The 23,329-nt window shown below is 39.4% G+C and overlaps 1 protein-coding gene across 1 annotated transcript; it reads left to right on the forward strand.

Annotated features, from left to right (window-relative positions):
- The first annotated feature begins 8,174 nt into the window (after window positions 1-8,174).
- LOC140242513 (serine/threonine-protein kinase 40-like) lies at window positions 8,175-21,127 on the forward strand. The gene is made up of 7 exons (XM_072322247.1): window positions 8,175-9,221; window positions 11,879-12,013; window positions 12,753-13,043; window positions 13,773-13,941; window positions 17,273-17,417; window positions 18,251-18,370; window positions 19,229-21,127. Exons 1-7 carry the CDS (start codon window positions 8,175-8,177, stop codon window positions 19,536-19,538), a joined length of 2,217 nt encoding a protein of 738 aa, XP_072178348.1. The 3' UTR covers window positions 19,539-21,127.
- Window positions 21,128-23,329: the final 2,202 nt, after the last annotated feature.

The raw sequence follows: 23,329 nt of genomic DNA on the forward strand, positions 1-23,329 counted from the left end.
ACAGATTTAAGTTCTTTATTCACTGTGTTAACAAGAGTATAAGGATCTCTGTGTGTAAAAAACAGATTGGAGTCGTCAGCAAAACATATAAAGGAAAGAATTGGCGAGGAACTAGGAAGATCGTTAATGTACAAAATGAACAATAGTGGGCCTAGTAAGGAGCCCTGTGGAACACCACATGAAATTAACTTTAACTGAGAATCACGGCCATTTATACTGGCAGTACTCACAAATTGTTTTAAGTTTGATAAATAATCTCGAAACCAGTCCAAAGCCTTCCCACGTATACCATAATGTCGTAGCTTGTAAATCAAAATATCGTGGTCAATTCACCTAATTGTGTCGAAGGCCTTCGAAAAATCAAGAAAAACTCCAATAGTGTGGGAGACATCATCTATAGCATGAGCAACTTTATGGATAAAAGTGAGTAAGGCATGGGTCGTACTGTGGTTTTTCCTAAAACCAAACTGGGAGTTACAAAAAACTTCACACTTTTCGAGAAATTTGTGTGTGCGCGTATATACCAACCTTTCAAGAAGTTTTGAAAATGAAGTTAACAAAGATATAGGGCGATAATTTGTCACAGATTCTTTTAGCCCTTTTTTAAAAATTGGTACTACTTTAGCTATTTTCATTTTTTGTGGAACTATGCCAGTAGATAACGATAAATCAAAAATGTGTGTTAATGGTATAACTATTTCATTAATGATGTTTTTAAGGAGAAAATTGGTGATTCCATCACATCCGGAGCTTTTCTTAGTGTTCAAATTTTGCACGATATCTTAGATTTCTTCTTCAATGACAGGTTCAAAAAAAGAGACTGCTGATTCTGGTCTTTTAGAAAGTAATAAAAATCAGTATTTGAATGCGGAATACTGCTGGCAAGATTAGGTATATGCTTACAAAGTATTCATTGAATACTTCTGCCACATCAGCTTCATCTTCAATGTACTTATCATTATTAATAATATGCCTAGGTGGTTCGATGTTATTTTTAGTGTTCAGCGCTTCATTTATCACCTTCCACGTACTCTTGATGTCATTTTTATGCTTGATAAATTGCTTTGAAAAATACATTCGTTTGGCTAAACGTATGGATGATGTAAGAACGTTGCGACAATGCACATACCGAGACCGAGTTCTACTGTTAGGATCACTTCGGTATTTGTAGAAAAGAGCATTTTTACGGTTAATAGACCTCAGGAGAGATTTCGTAATCCATGTTTTTTTTTTTGGAACCTTTTTACGGTTTGAACGAGTAAATGGCTTAACGGGTATAATGGAATTGAATGCGGATAATAATATTTTTGAAAAGTGTTCAAAAGCTAAGTTTGCATCGCTTTGGTTATAAACAATTGACCAATTAACGGATCCTAGTCTCTCCCTAAGTCTATTAAGATTAGTTTCTGACATTTCTCGAAAACCAGAATTGGGCGAATAAAAAGAGGCATTAGTTATGTTAACATTGGGCAGAACAGCGAAAATCGGAAAATGATCGGATACATCAGACATTATTACACCAAACGTGATAATTATTATTGGAAAGAGAAATATCAACAAAGATGTTGTCAATTAGAGTTGCTGTGACATCTGAAATTCGAGTGGGCTTCTTTATAAGAGGTGAAAAGGACTCGGATAACATCACATTGAGGAAATCTTGGCATGCGGAGTTGGTATGACAGTCTAAAAGGTTGAAATTGAAGTCACCCATGATAAAACAACTTTTATTCTCCAAATATTTATCCGCTAAAAGTACGGATCAAAGATTCAATAAATTCAGTGGGGCTTGTATTTGGAGGTCTGTATATTTCACCGACAACAATACTTTTTCTATTTGGAACCCTAATTTCAATGAAAATACTCTCAATAACTTCAGACATTAAACTGAATTCGTCTAAGAGTTCATAATTCAAATTCTGAGTGACGTAAAGCCCAACTCCGCCGCCTTTTTTTACCTGTCCTGTTTTTTGTCAAAAGTGTGAAGCCATCAATGGTAAATAGCGAAGGTGATGTTTCATCACCTTCTTTTTTAATACAGGCAGCTGAGAAAGTGATGGCAAAATAGTTAATCACTGCCTATTGTTTGTATCAACACACACACAAACACACACACACACACACACACATGCATAAAAATATAAATACGTATGTCCTCTTTATATTCTACTGATTTTAATCCCTCATAAGTCAAATTTTCTGTATGTCAAATGTATTTCTTAAGTCCAGATAGATTTGACTTAGGCAAGGTTAAATGTATATCTTTTCATATGCCTCCAACTAATTAAAAGGTGGTTTTTTTTGGGTTTTTTTTTACGTTCTCAGTTACTTCATTTCAATACCCCTTTGTCAATCATTCAAAGTAAGTATTAGTTGCCAAGCAGCATGAAAACAACACAATAATCTCAAATGATGATCGATCATGATGATGACCATAAATGTTATATGATTTTATTGTTAATAATTTCATTCGAGCAATAGATTAAAGGCGATAAAGTCATTGTACCCTAACAAGTAAGCAAGATATTTCTCATGCATTTGACAGAAAAGGAGGAGGAGGAGAAGGAGGAGAAGAAGAAGATGAAGAAGAAGAAGAAGAAGAAGAAGAAGAAGAAAAAGAAGCTGAAGAAGAAGAGAAGAAAAGAGAGATTTATCTCATAGCAGTTTGAGTCAGAACACTACATGCACATAAAGCTGACACTTATAGGAAATTGGAAGGATCAGAAAAAAAAAATGGTAGTACCTTTTTACTATGTCAGACTCTAGGCATACACACATAGTACTTATAGGCCTTCATGATGAAGACTGTACAATGATAATCAGACGTATCTCTTTCCCTCCCTCCCGCGACGCCGTCTCATTTTCTCCAGTTTCTGGAAAAATCTGCAGAAGTACATGTACCGTATTGTACGTTTACAGCTACCATATTGTCACTGTATGTCGCAACAACATTGCTCACCGCTTTCTCTCCCGTAAGAAAAACTACTCCACTATTAACAACGCGTGAAGCCACGGCGCTATGTTATCTTCTGCACTTCGTACGTACTTTCGCACTGACGATCCACGAGTCAGCGGTCGTGATACTTGAGTGGCTCGTATCGACAAAACATACGATTGACGATTGCATGCACGTCACACGTACCACACAAAAATCAAGAAAACCTAAAGCTAGCTAGCTACTACTGTACAGGGCCTGTTATTATGTTGACAGGATGTGAAAGATATAGACATAGTTCTACGCCGCACGTCACCAGTGATCACCGTCATTCACTCGGATTACTTCGGCCGACAACAACATAAATTGGCCCATAATTTCTTACCAAAATTTTCAAAGAAGACTACCACTATGGACTGGAGGAAATCTTGGAAACGTTGCTGTCTATGACGTGCAAACGTGACGATGCCGATGGTAACCACTGGTAAAAACTAGCACCAGCACCAGTTAATGGTTAAAGTAATGTTTAAGTACGAAACTAACTGTTAGATCTAACGTAACGTTAGTTCTAACGTTAGACAGCTAGTTAGATTAACGTGTTAGTTGACCTTAACATTGTTAGAATGCAATGCCACAGTATGATCAGAGCAGATTGGCACTGCAGGGAAATTGTAGAAATCTAAGTAGGCTGGACTCTATAGACATGATACAGTTGTAGATCCTATGCCTAACGTTAGGCCTAATTGCTAAACGGATTTGTTTGGAGAATTGGATCAGACATAGGGCCTAATTGCAATTGATTGTTATATTGTGGCGTGGTGATCTCAGAATACCGGGCCGGTACCGACTGTCTTCTATTAATATTATTTTCTACTCTAACGTTACTTGACTAGAAAAGTATACTTGGGTGACCCGCACTTCGTCATAGTTAATGTGTGCGCATATTTGAATCACATTTCGCCACTGATATTCTTTGAAATCCAATTCACATAGGATCCTAGACCCCTACAGGAAAAATGCTGAAAATTCCAATGCAATGGAATCACAAGCTCACTGATCGATATCAAAAATTTGCAGCTATCGTCGTCAAACGCGAACGATGCGAAAAAGTTGCGTGCTAAGGAAGGGGCCCGCAACTCGTCACGCACCCGTGCTCCCATAGACAAAGCACGTAAAAGACGTGTGCGGGTGACTGTGATGCTCCTATTGACATAGATCTACATGTAAAAGATGCGTGCGGGGACAGTGGTGATAGGCACCCTAACGACGTGTTACTTATAACACGTACCGGTATTCCGATTAAAATTTCAAATTTTCGTGAAAAACTGTTCGGTTTTCACCACAATTTGCTTGGTTGTGGTAGCCCTGCAAAGTTTCAAGCGTACTGAACACAGTCCTGGGCATAATTTTTTCTCTCTTGTTTAGTGCGCTTAAAACAATTTTAAGCGGGGTGACGGTATTCGGACCCCTGACGAGGTGCGGGCACCTCACTATACTAACTAGAAGTCTAACGTTAGTTCAATCTGCTATTGTGCTAAATCTTCCACTCCAGGTAGAAAACTCCCTTTATATGCATCGATGTTGATGGCAATTGCAGATGAGTTCCGAGAATACTCGGGCAGGCATCTAAGGGAAATGCTTGTCATAGCAAAATCAGTCCGCCCCTCAATAATGATAATGGGTTAACACTTTAAATTTTACAGTCAGTGTGGTCAGTGAGTGATGATGAGAGGGTCAGTGATCCCACTGATGACTGAATGAGAATTCCATTAATGAAGGCATATTAAGGGGCCTAGTCATTTATCGGCAGTGCCAGTGTCATCCAGCCATACGCGTGTCATACAGTGTACATATCCATGAGGACATGACCATTATGTACGTGGAGAAACTCATGAGCTGGATATCTTCGTTTGTGTATGGGAAACCTGCAGTGTGTAGCTATATCAACACGCCAGTGATCAATGCGTACAAGTAATTGTAGGTCTACATTGTTTGTACATCACTTGCCACCACCTCGCAAAATGATGAAAGTAACTTCATTTATTATACCTTTTAGTCAGCTTTATTTTTCTACAATATTTTTCACTCCATTCTCATCTTTGTGTATCAGATGGATTTAAAATCTACAATGGTGTATTTGATCAGGAGACTTCCAATTGATTATCAACTGCAACATTAAGACAAGGTCTTGGTACATGAGGACTCTGGCTGCTCGCAAGCACTGCCCTGAAAAAAAAACCTATTTTTTTCTTACATTGTATTTGTAAACAACTTTTCCTGTATTTTCTTAAAATAGTTTCCAATTTTTTTGCATCATCTTTTCTCTTCACCTTTTTTGGTCTTGTTACAAACAAACATTCATCTGTTTTTACTGATTTTCTCAAAGATCTTACTTCGTCTTAATCAAAGGCCTCAGGTTTTGTCCACTCCGATTCCATGACCGGCGGCCAGAAACGTGGTCAGCCAGCCATACCGGCGTACCAGCATAGCAGTCCGCAGTACATCGATGCATGATGACAGCACTACCTCGTGTAGGGTAAGAGTGCCAGTATTCGGTCAGCTACCGGTATTCGGTCACTTATCACTAGTCACCAGCCAGTAAGTTCAACTGTCACAACACACGCAAATCACATCAATTCACATACTTTCACACTCATTCACAACAGGAAACTCCCTTAGCCCCCTCCAAAAATCCATCCAAAATCCCAAATTTTACCGTCAAAAGTGCAGAATCGGCGCTACTTTCCAAAAGCGTGCGCGGATAAGGCCCAGTTTTAAGAGTACGGGTCGCCGAAACGCTAAAAATCGAGAAATAGGTCGTTCTCTCTCGGGATTTTTTGCTTATCATAAGCTTGGAGTGTGATGGTATCCTCAAAAACGCAAAAGAAAAACAAAATTTCTGTACGTGCCGATACAGTGTCTCAATGTACAAGGGTTGAATGCAAGTGCCTAGTCCCCAGTATTCGGTCACCAACGGGCGCCGCAACGTCCCTGATGCAATTTTGTGCCAACAAGGTAGCACGCGCGCGCGATTTTCAGCTGCCTTGAACACGCATTGACTTTGAACGCGCATATCGCATGACCGAATACTGGTGGCGGTGACCGTATACTGGGGAATTTTCAAGGTGATTGTATTTTGCGATTTTGTGAAATTCTGTGTGATATTTAACAAAATGAAAATTGAGATTAAAGAAATTTGATATATTTCACATACATTGCTGTAGATATAATGTACATTGTGTATGTATGTATTATTTTAGTTTGAAAAATATTGCAAAAAAGCTTAAGTGACCGAATACTGGGGATGTTATCCTACCCTGTGCGCTGTACATACTCATACACAGATCAAGCACGCGGTGCTACTCAGAGAATATGCACGCTCTTCTATAGTCACAATAGTTTCTCTATGTTTGTGTAGTATGTTCATGTGGAGGGTGTCCAGGTGTTGCTGGCTAGCTACTGTAGCGAGCAGCCGAAATGTTGATGTACCATTGATTTAATACCAAGACTCTCTGGTATCGTTGCGATTGATCCTTATCAATTGGACCTTTAAGTGGAAGTTCCCCGATCAATTGTACATAACTGTGCTTTTGATTTTGAATCCATCTTATATACAATTGTAGCAAAGATGATGAAAATGAAGTAAATGAAAAAAAAAATTGTAGGAAAGTAAAGTTGTCTAGAAGGCAGTATGATGAACTGGTTATTTTCATCGCTTTGTGAGACTAGATAGTGGCATGTTGATCGGTACTTGTACATAGCATATTGATGTGGCTACTCCAGCGGGTTCCCCATATGAGCCATTCATAGGAATGCAGCTTCCCCATGTGTATGGATATGGATGGATATGGCAGGGTGGTCCAGGGGGGTTTCAGCATGTCGCTGCAACATGCTCGAATTCTTGTGCAACATCCTGAACTCTTGTGCAATATCGTCAAAACCAGTGCAACATGTTGTGTACATCCTCAAGAATTTGCAACAAGCTCAAAATAATATATTATTTTGAGCTTGTTGCAAATTCTTACATTTTGCACATGTTTTTCACATGCATGTGTAAATGTATTCACACATTCATGTGAAAAACATAGCAAAACGTAAGAAACATCAAACTACCTGGCACTGAAATACAATGTACAGCTGTACTTGTGTGCAAAGCATGAGAGAGAACATTGAATATAAGCAGCAAAAAGAGAGATAAGCTACAAAATATTGCATACTATGTGCTCGTGAGTATGCTCTGGGTCCGCACACATCCAGTTACTGCAATATTATTCGGATTCTGAGCTTGCAACATGCTCAAATTTCAAGTTGTGGACCACCTTGGATATGAACAGTACAGCTGTATGTACATGCATGTGGCTGGATGGTAAAGACACACATGTGTGGTTCTATACACTTCTTATTATAAAGAACAGCCAAAACTAGTATGTACATGGGCACGTTCTATACCAATTACCAGGGAGTGCATCCCGCATAGACTGCAATGTTATTTACAAAGTATATACATTGTAGTGCACCAACTTCATAAAATCCCATTTTTACATGGCTTTTTTTTTTTTTTAACAAATTGTCACAATGGTCATGAGTGAGTTGTGCGTGTGGCATACTTTGTAGGGCATTGAAGATCTTGATCCTCATTTCGATTAAATGCAGAGTCATTTAGACATGTGCATCATGACATCTATTTATGCATTAGTCATCACATGTTTTTTTATGCAAGTATTAGTGTTACTAATGATATATATCTCAAGGTCATAATGCCTTTATACAGTGTGATTATACACACTTGTACACATGGACCACAGTACCTACAAACGTGTATACAGTACCTGTGTATACATTGTATATCAATAATAATGTACAGGTGAGTAATTCCCCCCCCCCCCCCCAATATGATTTTTACCTTACCCGGTACTGATAATTTTCTGTATAATTATATCTTGGACATCATGGGACACCCATGGATAGCACCATAGAAATTAGATAAAACAGACTGCTTTTTGTGTGGTTGCAATAATCTTGCCAGAGTGATACTCATTTTCCCCTCTCTCTCTTGTGTACTCCCCACCACAGGGTACTAGTATGCAGTTTCACAAGATGAAGACATTTTCATTCTCAGGAAGAGCTTTATGATAGGAGCATCAAGGACGTGTGTTGCTCAGGTGGCGACGGGTATGAACAATCCTTACCTGGTTGTGATATATTGCACTTCAAGTCGTGGAAACTAGGTTGTAGAAGCATAATGAAACGCACGGCTTCTGGTCTAGCTGCCAGTCAACAGCAGGCCAGTTCTCGGGGCAGTCGCACCTCGGCAAGTAGGAATCAAAATGTAGGGCCATCTGGCAGTAGACCAACCCCCGTGCACATACGTGGCACAGTGAACAGATCACTCTCTTCTTTGTCATCAGACTTGGCTGAGTCTCCTGCGCCAGAGAACTCTTCACCAGTATTCCAAGAACAATCATGGAATGTTCCACAGTATGAGTTGCAGAGAACTAGACCGACGGGCCCTTCGGTTCCCTCAGTGCCCAATCTACAAGTGCCGGGGCCCTCGTCCCAGGGGAGGTCATACCACCAGCACCATAATCGTCACCACTTGTCTATGCAAATGCTCGGTGGTGGCCAGGCAGAATTTGAAGCCTCATGGTCTGGTGGACAGCCGCGTGTGCCTGTAACACATGCCCGACAGCAGCAACATGGAACTGGAGCAAGTGGAGCAAACGGGAGCCTGCGCATTCCTCACCTGGCGAACGTCCCTGTGACAAACCAGCGCACCATGCTGCGGGCCAGAAGGATGGAGCAGGTACAGCAGGCCCCACAGGAGGACCCAACCCCTGGGCTCACATCCCTTGAACGGATGATGGCCGCAGGACCCGCTGTACTGACATCTCTTCAGCTTGGGATTCCGGGTTCCCCACCAACGTCTGGCTATCCATCTCCGACAGCATCTTATCTCTCCCCCTTGACGAGTGATCCCTTCCCGTATGGCACACCAGGAACCCCGCCTTCCTCCCTGTCCCCCTCCTCCCAGCCCTCTGCATCCACCACTCAGCAATCTCAGCCTCAGACAACTGTTGCATCGGCATCGACCTCGCGATGTGCATCCTCATCATCTCAGACCGTCCCGACGAGTAGTGGACTTCATTCTGCCAAGGTTCCCACCTCCGGTTCAACCCTCAAGCGAGCAGGTCCCTATCTGCTTGGACCGAGGCTTGGGACTTCTCCTGTTAGAAGCATTGTGCAGTGTTTGGCTCGCAAGGATGGAACCGATGACTTTTATTCATTGAAGGTTTGTTGTTTGTACACTGTAGACTAACACAGTTTAGTGTTAAATCCTTAAAAGCATCCTTATGACTATTTGTCTTCTTTTCATTCAACATACCCAGTATGAAAAAAAAAATAAATCAAGAAAAATGAGATCATATTAAAAGTTGCTGTTTGAACCCTTTGTTGCCTGATAGTATAAGGTTTAGCTGATGAAATGCATGCTGCAAATTGTAGTTAACCATTCTTATTGACCAGAGCTTCAGGGAGTGTTCAATCTACACTTTGTAGGCACTAAAAATGGAACTAATATGCATGAATTGAATGTGCAGTTTGTTGTAATGTGTGAAAAGTAAGTAGATGTAATGTGTGAAAAGTAAGTAGACTATACATTTACTTAAGTATAATATTATGCCTATTTGGCTGTGAATAATGCTGTAACATACACGTATGTTGGGTATACCATTTTTTTTTTTTTTTTTTTTGTGGGGGGGGGGGGCTTCAAAATGAGAAGAAAAGGTGATACAATAGGTTATGCAATGAGTCAAGTGCATCAATTGTGATGTCAAAGCACAAACCAACTATTATACAAATATAAATATACCAGGCCTGAGAGGCTCTGGTTGAAACTATGTGCCTGAGGTGACTTCAGTAGCACTTTTTCTGAGGGGCGCAGCCCCGAAGAAAATAGTGCTACTGAAGTCACCGAAGGCACATAGTTTCAACCGGTGCCTCGAACAATGGCCTGGTATATTTGTTTTATATCCCTCCCAATGAATTTAAGAGTAATTGACTGCTTGTATTCTGTAATTTACCCCTTTTTTTTAGGACATCTTGCTTCACTCTTTTCGAGAAGATTGACAGGTCAATCATGCTTGGGGAAAGCAGAGGAGGGCAGCGCGTACGCGTATTATGAAGAGACAACTGCGCGCTCAGCCGCTAACGTACTGTACAACGTACTGGTAAACATGCGCAAACTGCAAACTCGGTATACGCGCTTCATGCATGCAATACGCCTAAATCCGGTCTGTCCATCAATAGTTGTACGGTACGTTGATGTGCTCAAGCTGATCATGATGTGAGCTGCAGCCGTTAGGTTTTTTATCGTCATTCTAGCGTTTTCTAGCTGTCTATACATGAGTGTGGACTATCCTTTGCTGTTAAAAATGCAAGTATACATTGTAAATTTGGGTAGAAAACTCAGTAACGGCAAGTCTAAGGTTAGATTAGGCACTAGCAATTAGCATCTAGTGCCATCGTAAATTCATGTGATTCGTGTTCTAACAGTTACTTCTAACGTTAACGTTACTATTCAGACCCTATAGACACTTTTGTAATAATTATTAGGGTTTCTATCAGATTACGGTAACTGCGGTTAGACAGGTAGAAATAGGCTTAGCTAGATCTAACTTACACTAGAAATAATTAAGCAGGCCTAGATCTATCTACTACACTACATTATTGTCAACATCTTTAGGGTGGGTCGCTCGAGTTTATGAACTGCGAGACCAAATTTCAAGCGGCGAAGCATGAACTCCCCAAAATTACAGACAGTCCTACACTGGGATAGGCATAGACACTACCTCAAATCTAGCATACCGTAGTTAGGGGATCATACTTTCTCATACATGGCCCCAAAACTTTGGAACAACCTTCCAATATCTCTATATAGGGGGGTCTACGGCACCCATGAATGAGGCCAAGATCTATGGACAACGGTACGTCGTAAGAGCCCATGTTTGCTTATTGTTGTCTATTATAGATCTATGATAACGCCTACTCTGTTGTAACTTAATATTCTATTCCACAATGCCATGGGCATCTTTTTAGGTATAAAGATGGCTTTATAAGAGTCTGTGAGTCTGTTATTTTCTCTAACGTTACACGTATTGAGTGTATTGTCTACGGTGTGCCATACTCATTCATTTGTACGTGAAAATTGACTGTGTGGTTCTTGCGAAGCGAAGGTGCCGCGATACCCATTCATTTGTGCATGAAATCTCTCGCGAAGCGAAGGTGCTGTGATACCCATTCATTAACACGTGAAATCTTTCGCGTCGCGATGCGAAGCAAAAAAAAGGCGCAAATTTCACCAGCGTGATATAGTTTTTTTACTATTTCCCTCTAGGGAGAATAGCGAGACGCGGATTTGTATGGTAGAATAGCCCCACAGACTTGCAATAGTCAGCATTTTTTGTGCATTATGTGAATATAAACTTGTATCCTAATACTGTTTATAATGTACTGATATAACCGTGGGATTCATTTGTTTATTATTGTTTTTTCCATCAAGGAAATATGTGTATCATACAATACATCTTGCAAACATGTTGTCCTAAATGTCCGTAAGTCCCACTGTTATTTTTATTTCTTTCTGTTGTGTTTGGTTCTTGATGAAAAATAATTAATGAGGGCATGAACATACAGTGAGCCATGTGTGATTCGACGGTTTGGAACTCATGTCTCTAATGGACTGAATTGAAGTACAGTGTATGCCCAGAAATTAAGCTTTCACACACTGTATTCGATTCCTCTTTTTCGCTCACCACTTGGTTTGATATACATGTACAACTTGGTACGAGATTATGTTTTGAATAAGACATACAACGCGTAGACATTGAAACAAGACAAGACTTATGGTGGAAAAGTGTGTATGACCATGCTTACCCTCTTTGCATTCAGATATTGACCCTGTCTGAGAACGGGCGAGAAAACCAGGACGAGAGGCAAGGGAAGATGCTGCTCCACACAGAGTATTCACTTCTCTCACTGCTTAGGGACCAGGAAGGAGTCGTTCACCATCATGGACTATTTCAGGTGGGGTTTTCAGGAGACTCATAAGAAATGTGTTTTAATGTCTCCCAGCTGACCACCATGGACTATTTCAGGTGGGGGTTTTCAGGAGACTCCTCAAAAATGTGTTTTAATGTCTCCCAGCTGACCACCATGGACTATTTCAGGTGGGGTTTTCAGGAGACTCATAAGAAATGTGTTATGTATCTCCCAGCTGACCACCATAGACTATTTCAGGTGGGGGTTTTCAGGAGACTCCTCAAAAATGTGTTTTAATGTCTCCCAGCTGACCACCATGGACTATTTCAGGTGGGGTTTTCAGGAGACTCCTCGAAAATGTGTTAAAATGTCTCCCAGCTGCCCATCATTGACCATTTCAGGTGGGGGTTTTCAGGAGACTCCTAAAAAATGTGTTATGTATCTCCCAGCTGCCTTGCACGGTAACACTGTCCAAGTCAAATTGATTTATCTCTCATCCTGCTCCCTGTTTTTATGAAAATGAAATCATTATTGTCTGTTTTGCGCCTTATTGTTAAGATGTGCAAAGGTGCCTTGTCTCTCCTAGCCTTTTGTCAAGGCCCTCTCGCTGTATGATGGCTATAACGGGTGAGTGAAGCTGTATGAAAGAAATCCATGCAACAAACCTTGCAGTAGGTGATTGAAATTTGGTGATCCCATTGTTAACCATGGCCCATGCGCTTCTCACTACAAACTGTTGTAACCAGTAAATGACTGATTAGTTCTTGAACTTGTTCAAATACAGGACCGAGCATATGAGATCCGACCGGATGTTGTGACTGGAAAAGTTCCATCTTCATCATCATCGTCATCGTCATCGGTAGCATCCACCTCATCATCATCCTCCTCCTCCAAGGTGCCATATAAGAAGCGGCTGTGCCTTGTGCTGGACTGTCTGGTGGCGCATGACTTCAGTAACCGGACGGCGGACCTTGTCAACCTCCAGCACCATGTTATCCAGGAGAAGAAACTCAGCGAGAAGGAGGCTGTCTACGTCTTCCATGACGTGGTCAGCATCGTCGACAGCTTGCACAGTGTGAGTCAGACTTCACCCCATCTTGCCAATCAAATACTTTATGCCATCTATTAAGCCAGTCTAATTTTCCGTGAATCAGGACTACCCAACAATTTTACAAGTGGTTAAATTTGTGATTGTATGGGGTACATTAGTGAATGGACACGTATGCATGTGCGTGCCTTGCATTCATGTCGAGATTAGAGTTTTTAATTTTGCGTGTTGTTAAAATTCACAAATGGCACCCAAATCCCCAAATTTGCGAAAACAACTACTTTGCGAAATATATGGCATATTCGGTAAGGGCGCTTTCTAACTGAAGCACTTGGATAGTGCAATTTCATTTTTTTTTTCAGTTTTTCAGCAGAGCATAGAGAATTTACAAATTTCTCATGAAGTTGTTTCAATCAAAAGTGAGAAAAATAGTGTGATGAAGTACAAACTGCAGGGTTATCTTTTGTGTGTACAAAACACAGGAGTAATATGAATTATTCCTATCACTTTTGATTTGTCACATTCTTGTGTATTGAATAGAGAAAATTGGTGTAATAGCCATTTCTATCGGCTCATTTCTGACATAGGTTTGTAAAGATGCTACAAAAGTGAATGCCTGTATGCTGTTTCATCTCTTGCACGAAAGATGAGAAATTAATTGATTTTTAGATTTAAGTGTATATTTCCTGAAAAGTATGTAGTGCTCCTGACAACAACTTCATTTCAATCACTGCTCTTGTTTTCTTATCTCTTCAGAAAAACATTGTCCACCGAGACTTGAAACTTGGCAACATGGTTCTGAATCGGCACACCCGCCAGATCACCCTGACAAACTTCTGCCTGGGCAAACATCTCGTCAGCGAACAGGACCTTCTCAAGGACCAGCGAGGGAGCCCCGCTTATATAAGCCCTGATGTCCTCAGTGGTAACTAATAAGCCAGTTCGGGGTTAGCTCATGGGCACATCGGTACAAATGACCTTTCTTCTTTCTCAGTTGATTAGGCACTCCATGAGTTTTCAAGCGAGAGAAGGTATTTCAGCTTACCCGACGTAACAATTTATGGAATTCATCAGTCATGTTCAAAGAAAGAATGAACTTGCGTAGACCAGGTGACCAGAATGATCCATCAATTAGCACTTTGGAAAGCATCCATTTCATTATTTCGCATTGAATGTATTAACAATCTTTTTCTATTGATATTGTCAAATACCGCATTTGCTGACAGGTGGATGTGCCAGCAAGCACCACTCATAATGATCACTTGAATAATCATTACATCAAAGATGCTTATCTCAGTGAATAAAAAACCAGCATGCTCTGTCGGTACTGATGACCTTTTTCTGCTCATGCTCAAAGTGGAACCCCGAACTGGCTTATTGTTCACTCTTTTTGAAAAGAATGTCACTTTTCGTTGTATTTGTTGTTATAGCAGTCATATCTCATCACTAGGTAGACGTATCAGTCTGAATTAAAGTCATCATTTGATACACATACTATATGTGACAGTGCATCACAAAACGAACAAAAAGTCGCGCCCATTAATATTACGTGAGGACTCAAAAAAGGTCATATGGGTCAACAGAGTCAATCTTGAGTTTTTCATATTTTCTGAAAGAGCTATCCTTCTACACTACTCTTTAGTTTGAGATCATAACATGAATGGGAAAGTGTGTTTTCAGCAGTTTTTCTACAGCCCTTTTTTTGGGGAGAGTATAAAGATCAAGTATGTCTTAGAGGCCCCTTTTCATTTCTTAAAATCCCTTGCACACTCTTTACTTTCAAGTCTAATAACTTGTGAAAGGATAAAGCTACTGCTTTGAAAGTTGGCATTAATCATGAACATAATGTGTTGATAGCACATAACTCAATTTCAGCTTAATCTGATAATCCCTTCATTGTTGTTGCTCCCGTGGTTTAAGTCCTGTGTTTTGTCCCTTTGATTGCACAGCTAGCAAGGCTTGGTAAGGATTAAGCGCTTGAATAGACCCAGTACTTCAGAGCCTCTTTTCTCAGTTCACACTTTTCCAGAGTGAGTGCTTTCTTTCCAGTATTTAGATAGGTTAGGGGAGTCCATTTGAATTGAATTATACATCATTTTTAAGCAGGGGCAGTCTGCTCTTTCAGAATCTGTCCCTAACTAAAAATCCATGTGTGGCGACTTTTTGTTGGTTTTGTGGTGCAGGGTCACATATGTGACCCGCTACAACAAAAAGGTCCTAAAGTCGCGCAGGGTCGAAGCCGTGAAAATCATGTTTGAAGTCAGAGCATCATAATTGGTCAAAACTTACGATTTTCTGATTTTGACATATTATTGGAGTCTGACATGTCTTCTATCATCTGTCGAAATTTTGAAGCAAAATGATGAAAGGAAAGACCAAAAAATAGCGTTTTTCTGGGCCATGTTTTTTGGCGTTTCAATGAAGCAGAAACTGGTTCGAAAATTTGGATTGAGCGCCACAGATAGGCGCCGCCCCTAACAACGACCGGAGCGATCTCATTGGTCAGTTTGCTGCTTGCCGCTAACCGAAGCGTGAAGCTCGCACACAGCCAAGTCGACTGGAGCGTGCGGTCGGGGTGCGCTATGCCCAGCCGCTTCTCCTGGCATCCTGGTCACTAATTGGTCCGTGAGGAGACCGCCGACGCTGTGCTTGAATGAGCATTTCGGGGGTTGCTAGGGTTTACCTTCTATTGTCCGTAGGTGAAAACTAACTTGCGTGTCCCTTGATCGCGATTGCGTCGCAAGGAAAACTTTCAGGGCGCTTTTTTCGAAACAGTGATTTCCCAGACGTCTCGACATGCTGTCTTTTAAACATCGATATCTCCGCAGCCGATTATTTTCATAACATGCGTTATATATCAATTTAAAGCAGAAAGATTAGGGAATTTTGTCATGCAATTTTCAAATAATCGACCTCGCCCGACTTTAGGATCATTTTGTTGTAGCGGGTCACATATGATGACTTCAATATGCACTTAAAGGGAACGCAAACCCAAAGAGCAATGTGGATTGAATGAAAGCAGCAACATTAGTAGAACACATCAGTGAAAATTTGGAGAAAATTGGAGTAGAAAGTTATGAATTTTTTAAAGTTTTGGTGTTGGACCCGCTAGATGAGGAGACTACTAGAGGTTATGATGTATGAGTGGACAACAATATGAAGAAAATATAAAGAAAATTCCACAAAAATTCATTTTTCATGAAAATTGCAAATTCCATCAACTTGATACTGACATATGTTAAGGGTAGCAATTATTTCCCCTGCTTTCTGATAGTGGTTAGTCAAGGGCTCTTTCATAATGCTAGAAAAGTGAATTTTTGTTGAATTTCCTTTATATTTTCTTTGTATTGATGTCCACTCATTCGTCATAACCTCTAGTAGTCACCTCATCCAGCGGTTCCAACACCAAAACTTTAAAAATTCATAACTTTTGCATCGATTGTCCTATTTTCCTCAAACTTTCACTGATGTGTTCTACTAATGCTGCTGCTTTCACTCAATCCACATTGCTCTTTGGGTTTGCATTCCCTGTAAAGGGAAACTCGAACTGGTGTTTCAGAGAAACAAGTTGGGAAAAAAAAAACAGAATTAGTGACAGTTTCATTTTATTTTGGCAAAAATGAAGAAAGTTACAGAATTTGAGTTCCTCCTGTGTTGATGTACTATAACAGTGATATCTGTGACAGTCACATGTTATTGATATTGCCTTGGTAAATGTCGTGATGATGTCTTCTTATCATTTCTCTCATATTGGTTGTGGCCTGAAAAATCAAAAGTTTATATTTGAGTCTGTGTGTGTGTCTTTTATTGTCACTAAACTAGCAAATGATGCAGCAGTACCTTAAAAGACAAATCAAAATTGTCTTTGTCAAATCGCCACCACAGTGCAATGACTGTGTGGAACAATGTGATTTCTTCGTATTTGAATATTTAAAACAAGAAGCCAAACACAAAAACACAGGATGAAAATAGGAAACATAGGTGTGTGAGCAAATGGTAGACTTGTCATAATGATTGTTATTGGTATTTGTTCGTTTGTCATTTTTCACCCACAAACATACACAAAGATTTTGTTGCATCGAAGAATGAGAATTATTATTTCCATAAATGAATGCGACTAATGCCATTATTCTGTCAAATTGTCAATGTAAGATTCCCTTTCTGTTTAGATAAAAAATGTTGCTGAAACTGTTACATTTTAGTTTGTGTAGGGTGTGAAGTCATACTGATCAATGTCTATTTGTGTCTTTGTGAAGGTAAACCATACATGGGCAAACCCAGTGACATGTGGGCCTTAGGGGTGGTACTCTTTACCATGCTGTACGGTCAGTTCCCTTTCTATGACAGCGCCCCACAGGAACTGTTTCGGAAGATCAAGGCCGCAGAGTTCACCCTACCCCAGTGAGTATTCCAAGGTGTTCTTTCTGTGTAAACCTGAACCATCTCATACAGTGTGTAAAACCATAAACCATTGCCGGGGCGACAAGACCTCATATTATATTGCTAATAAGTATACAAAATGTCAAATGTTCAGGAGAGCAAAAAAAACATGGCAGCCAAAGCACTATATCAAATGGGATAGCCTTTCCTTTATGTGCTGAAAAGAGGCAGAGGCTAATACTGAGTGATTCAGACTATATCATTATTGCTGATGTAATAGTTATCATTTTTATTTTGATAGTCAGGATTTTATCATTTATATTCTTTATCACCATTACTACAACTCCTACTACGTATTAGTGGTACTATATTGTAGTAAAAGTTTTATTATTATTATTATTATTATTATTATTATTATTATTATTATTATTATTATTATTATTAATATTATTATTATTATTGTTATTATCATCATTATTATTATTATTATTATCATCATCATCATCATCATCATCATCGTAATTACCGTTACCATTGCTATCATCATTATTATCAAGTAAAGAGAAGACAAAAAATGGCTTTCTGTCTAGAGTGTACCATGATATTCTACAAATATTATCAAGCTACATACCCTATGTATTACATGTATTTGCACCATAAAAGCGCAGTGCTATGTGGCCATTAATCCGTTGAGGACGAGTCCAGTGTATACTTGTGCAGGTGTCTATGGAAAATGTGTGTTGTAGCAAAATCAGTCCATCCTCAATGGGTTAATGATCTGATGAACAGGTAAAGCCCAAGCTGGCTTTAATAGAGATGAAGTGTGAAGTTGCCTCTTGTTTCGTTCCATGCAGGGATGGCCGCGTATCTGAGAACACAAACGGTCTGATCCGTAGTTTGCTGGTCCTGGACCCCTCAACCAGACTTACAGCTTCCCAGGTCCTGGAATCGGTCAAGACCACACTGGCAATGTGGTGAGTAGTGCTAGCCAGGCCCATTTCAGGCTAGAAATTTAAGATGTTTTTGTGAGAGTGAGTGCTGCGAGGGATCTACATGTACATTCTGCAGGCATTGCTTTTCTGTGGGGCCCTCAAATTTTCAGAGGGTATATTAGTTTACCAAAGTAACATGAAGAATGGTTTGAAATTTGGTTTTGATAGACATAAAATGTCAATTATTTTCATTTCATTTATTGTTATAAAATGAAATGAAAACATGGCAAGTTATAGACATGCCTGTCAGAGTATGGGTGTTGGGGCCAGTGGAAAATTACCGCAAGACTATGAATTTAGTGTCTTTATGTTGTAATGTTATACACTTTAGCGTCATAAAATGCTGTTATTTGATTCATGCCATACTATGTAATGTTATGCAATAAAATATTTTGTCATGTCTCGGTGAGGTTTAATTCTGTTGGATGTTACAGTATCATGATAGAAAATTCAGATGCACTAAGTAATTGTGCAACTGCACTTATGAACATAAAAATAGATTATGTTATATGAACATGTAGTAACCGTTTGTATTTGTTGCATTAAATTAATATGTTGTATTGTGCTATATACCCCTCTTGGTATTATTCATTGTTTTGTTAATGTACACTGATATGTCATTATGTTAATAGTTATGTTTGATGACATCATCTTATTTTATGTTGTGTTAAGTGAGGGTAAACCATGGAGCTAACTGCTATACTATCCTGCTGAAAACATGCCAAGCCTAGGCTTGCACTCAGCATTTGTTATCATGTTTACTGCCAGTATGAAATAATTATTTTTGATCCCCTATCTTTAATGTATTTGATCTCCCTATCTCTTTGTCCGAATAACCAGGAGATCCCTGGCCCTGCAGGGGGAACAGCTCCAAGTAGTACCAGACATTGATAATGGGGATTGTGAGCCTCCACCGGCAAAGAAGCATTGTGAGCTGGCGGGACCATGTGGAAACCTGGAACTGGACCTGAAACTTCACAGGGACAAGCCGTCGTCGACGACGGTGAATTCATCCGTTGTCGCCAGTAGCAACAGGATGCCTCGTTTGCCGCTCTCTGCCCACCAGCATCCCCCCGTGAGGCGGCTGAACCAAGACGCGCAGCCTCTCTCTGCTTCAGAGATCATCAACCTCTGCAACATGCTGTCATGATGACGTCCACGTCACTGCCTGGGGTAGGAGTTTGGGTCTGGTGGTTTTGTACTTGTTGGGTGATGAGAAGGTTCTGGGTTCAAGCCAGCATATAATGTGTAGTGTACAAATAGTACACATTGGTGAGGGCATTAATAAGAATTACCCGCACACTGTGCATTTGGGACAGTCTAACACATCAGAGGTGATAGCTGAAAGTGTTTGGACTGTTTGAAAGGTGTCGTGTGTGGGTAATTATGCTTTTGCCATACAAAATGATGTATATTATTTGTTTTTAAAATAATGAAGCAAATATCCTTGTTCAAAGAATTTCAACTGTAGGCTTTTTAAATTCCACAGCAGCCATTTTTGCATTTTTACAATGTTGAAGTGCTAATAACTGGTTATTATACTTTGATAATTATTGGTTATAAAGCAAAATTACATTCCTGTGCAACCGCTGCAACCGTGCTTGCCTGTCCCGCATCAGACTCATCAGTCACTTTTGAGCCTGCAGCAGACGTAGACTTCCTTAGATCTTTGCTTGTGAAGCAAAGCCATACATACACATACATACATACTTTGTTAATTACTGGTTATAAGCAAAATTACATGATGGGCAAAATGAATGCCTGGTCATGTGCACACTCTCGGCCAATCAGTTGATTAGGAACTGCTTCATTGTTTTATAAAAAGAAGTATGTCTTTGAAGTAGCTTTGCAGTTAATTCATGATGATGCTCTTTACCATGTAATAAGGAGGAGCTTGAAGCATGGTATTTATCTGTAGGCAGTTAAAGTTGTGGTTGGTATAGAAACTCATTCACACATGGGAGATGGTGCACATTTGATGTACAGAGACTAGGTTATGTAAGGATTGGTGGAGTAGTTCTGAATTATATTTTACTCTTCATTGAGTAACACATGCCATGGAGTAATGGTACATCAGAGGAGCTGGAATGATCTCATTTACAGTTATTATTTATGAAACCTTTAAATTTTCCCAGTAATGTCCTGCAAAGTATCCAGATTGATGCTATAGTATATTTCTTGACTTTGACATACGTACAGGTGTAGATTAACTAATGTTCATTGAGATATAGAGTATTGTGATCTCAGGAAAAGAAATGAAAGAAAAAAAAATCTCTGTTGTCTTGTCATTATTGTTCCCCTCCCCTTTTATCCCTCATATCTGCATAGGACAAAGGTTATAGACTTAGGTGAACCATTGATTACAATCTATATGCTGTTCTAAACAGTGAAGAAAAGCTTGCCGTATCTGAGACACAATTTTTAACTGCATACAAATGCAATACCAAGAACTCATAGTTTTACAGGCTCTATACAGCACTGTCTGTTGGATGGAAGCTTGGTGGTCTAGAGGATAAGATGCTTGTCTGCTGATCACAAGGTTGTAGGTTCAATTCCTGGCCAAGTTTGTATACCCATGATTTGCACTGAGGCTATTACTAAACACTTCTTAATTTGGTGCTTGTTTATGTCGATGTAGGGTAATTTGTCTATCAGTTGCAATAGAAAATAAGTTGATGCAAGAATTTGATTAATTTGATTAAAGGCTATATACTGTTATAATAAGTATGCCCTGAATGATTTTTTTGATAAAGGGATTGATTTACATGTCCATATTACACGGCAATGGAACCCATATATTTGCAGCATCAATATGGACATGACATATCTGATTTTTTGTTCAATTTGTGCCCTGTAACTTACATGAGCTGATCAACATGCAGAAATTAATTGAGAACACTTTGTTTTAGTGAATGGAAATCAATTTGACAAATTGATGAATTTTCATGTCCTAGAGCAATTATGTATGAACAGGTTTGTCTTAAATGTCGTGTTCTGATGCCTTCTTTCACATGATTTCATGTTGAATACTTCGATTTGCAATAATTCAACACTAAGCTGAATTATTCCACTCTTATTTGAGATGCTATATTTCACCCACTCAGCTCAGCAGTAATGCCTGAATTATTTTCATGATAATTATGAGTATGCAAATTTAGAAAATGCAGACACTATTAATTGTCATATTATTTTTGGGAGTGCAATAATTGTGAGAATCTGGACTTGGAATACAATTTTGCTGAAGCACAGTATAGTCGACTCCCATTATGTTAAGAAAGTCCTCAGGACCGCCACTTTTCTTTCGTTATACCAAAATTTTGTTACAGCGAAAAAATAAACAATAAAGAATAGAGCGGATAATGTTTGTGGATGAATTTTTACTTCGTTGGAACGGGAAATTCATTATAACAGTGTTCGTTATGATAAGACTCCACTGTAGTTGAATTAGCAATCAAGAACTGTAGGAATGGGATTAGAAACAAATTACCACTCCTCAGCATGAAGAAAAGGTAGCAATTTCACACCATGGAGACAGTACAGTGGTATATTGCATTTCTGAATACCAGGGGCAGGATGATGGCAGGTTTGGCTATCGCACACATGGCTTTGCTTGCAAAGAGTTGTCAAAACAAGAACACTGTGAAATAATTGGTGTTTACAAAAAATTATTTTGAAGTCTTGAGATCCGCTTGAGGCTTGTTTTTCAAATACCTCAACAGGAAAGACACCCCCCCCCCCCAAAAAAAAAAAAAAGAAAAAGAAAAAAAGGGGAAGGGAAACCAACAACAACATAAAAAAAAAAAGTTGGTTTTCAAAAAGATGAACCTGGCATGCTTGTGATGAGCAGACCCCCTACCAAGCTGATCTTAAAGGTATTAGCCCACATTTGTAAACCTGCAGCAATTGGTCTTATAGTTAGCATGGAGTTTGGGTATGATTGCAGTAACACCTGTGCAAAATTTTGTTCCAATTAGTCCATTACTTTCATAAAAATAAATGAAAATGCACCGTATGCATGCGTATAAAAAGGCTCGCTAGCTCCGGTCCACGCACATACTACATGCATGCGATACATGTGTAAGTTAATGTACGTAGCTAGCCCGCGCTCGTTATTCGATTTTGGGTCGGGTTGACCCGGTTTGAAAATTGATTTTAAAATGATGATTATCTCTCTTTTATCGAATGGTATAGACAAAGAGCAACAGGTGAGGTATGTTACTGTTATAACTTGTACTTGAAGTCATATTGGACCTGTTTTATGCAGTTTTGATTTTCGTGGGTTTGCAAATGTGGGTTAGTACCTTTAACAGAAAGATTTCCCTATTTTAGACCATGTCAGTCCATGCTTGGGATCAATCAAAGTCATGCCCATGAACACAATGCAAATCATTTTTAGGCAAAGTGCCATCCTAGTTTTAATTTTCCAAAATTCATTTCTGAAGTTTTATAGGGATCTGTCCTTCCTCAGGAGAGAGCATCTCAGCTCATTTATAGAGATTCTAATTAAAATTATGTTGCTGCGGCACAATAATTCTTCGATATCTGCTATCATGTATCTTTAGTGTTTAATTAGTAAACCATGACTGATTACCCTTTTTTATGGGGGTGGGGTGGGTGGGCTGGTTTACTTTTTTTATGAATGAGTAGCACACATAACTATCATGGTATGCATGCTCTTAGCAAAATTTAACCTACCGTGGGAAATGAAATGAAGGACATGAATGAATGATGATTGCTGACAAGTGAATATATCAAGTATCAGGGTTTTATTTCTCAGTTACTTTTAGTACTTAAATATCGAGCACTGAGAAAAAAAAAGAACAATAGTAATCTGCATGACAGTTCATATTCAATTTCAGCATATTTCCTCATTGTGTACAGTATGTGTACAGTAATTATTTATTTTACTATGAAGTGATTTTCCAAAAACAAGATACAACC

Source organism: Diadema setosum, chromosome 19, assembly GCF_964275005.1.
Source record: "Diadema setosum chromosome 19, eeDiaSeto1, whole genome shotgun sequence".
Classification (NCBI taxonomy): Eukaryota; Metazoa; Echinodermata; class Echinoidea; order Diadematoida; family Diadematidae; genus Diadema; species Diadema setosum.

Bases quoted from the DNA above. Each gene is read 5' to 3' on its own strand.
- LOC140242513 (XM_072322247.1), top strand. From the start codon at position 8,175: ATGAAACGCACGGCTTCTGGTCTAGCTGCCAGTCAACAGCAGGCCAGT. The intron at 9,222-11,878 runs GTTTGTTGTTTG...CTTTGCATTCAG, and splicing joins ATGACTTTTATTCATTGAAG to ATATTGACCCTGTCTGAGAA. The intron at 17,418-18,250 runs GTGAGTATTCCA...CGTTCCATGCAG, and splicing joins GCAGAGTTCACCCTACCCCA to GGATGGCCGCGTATCTGAGA.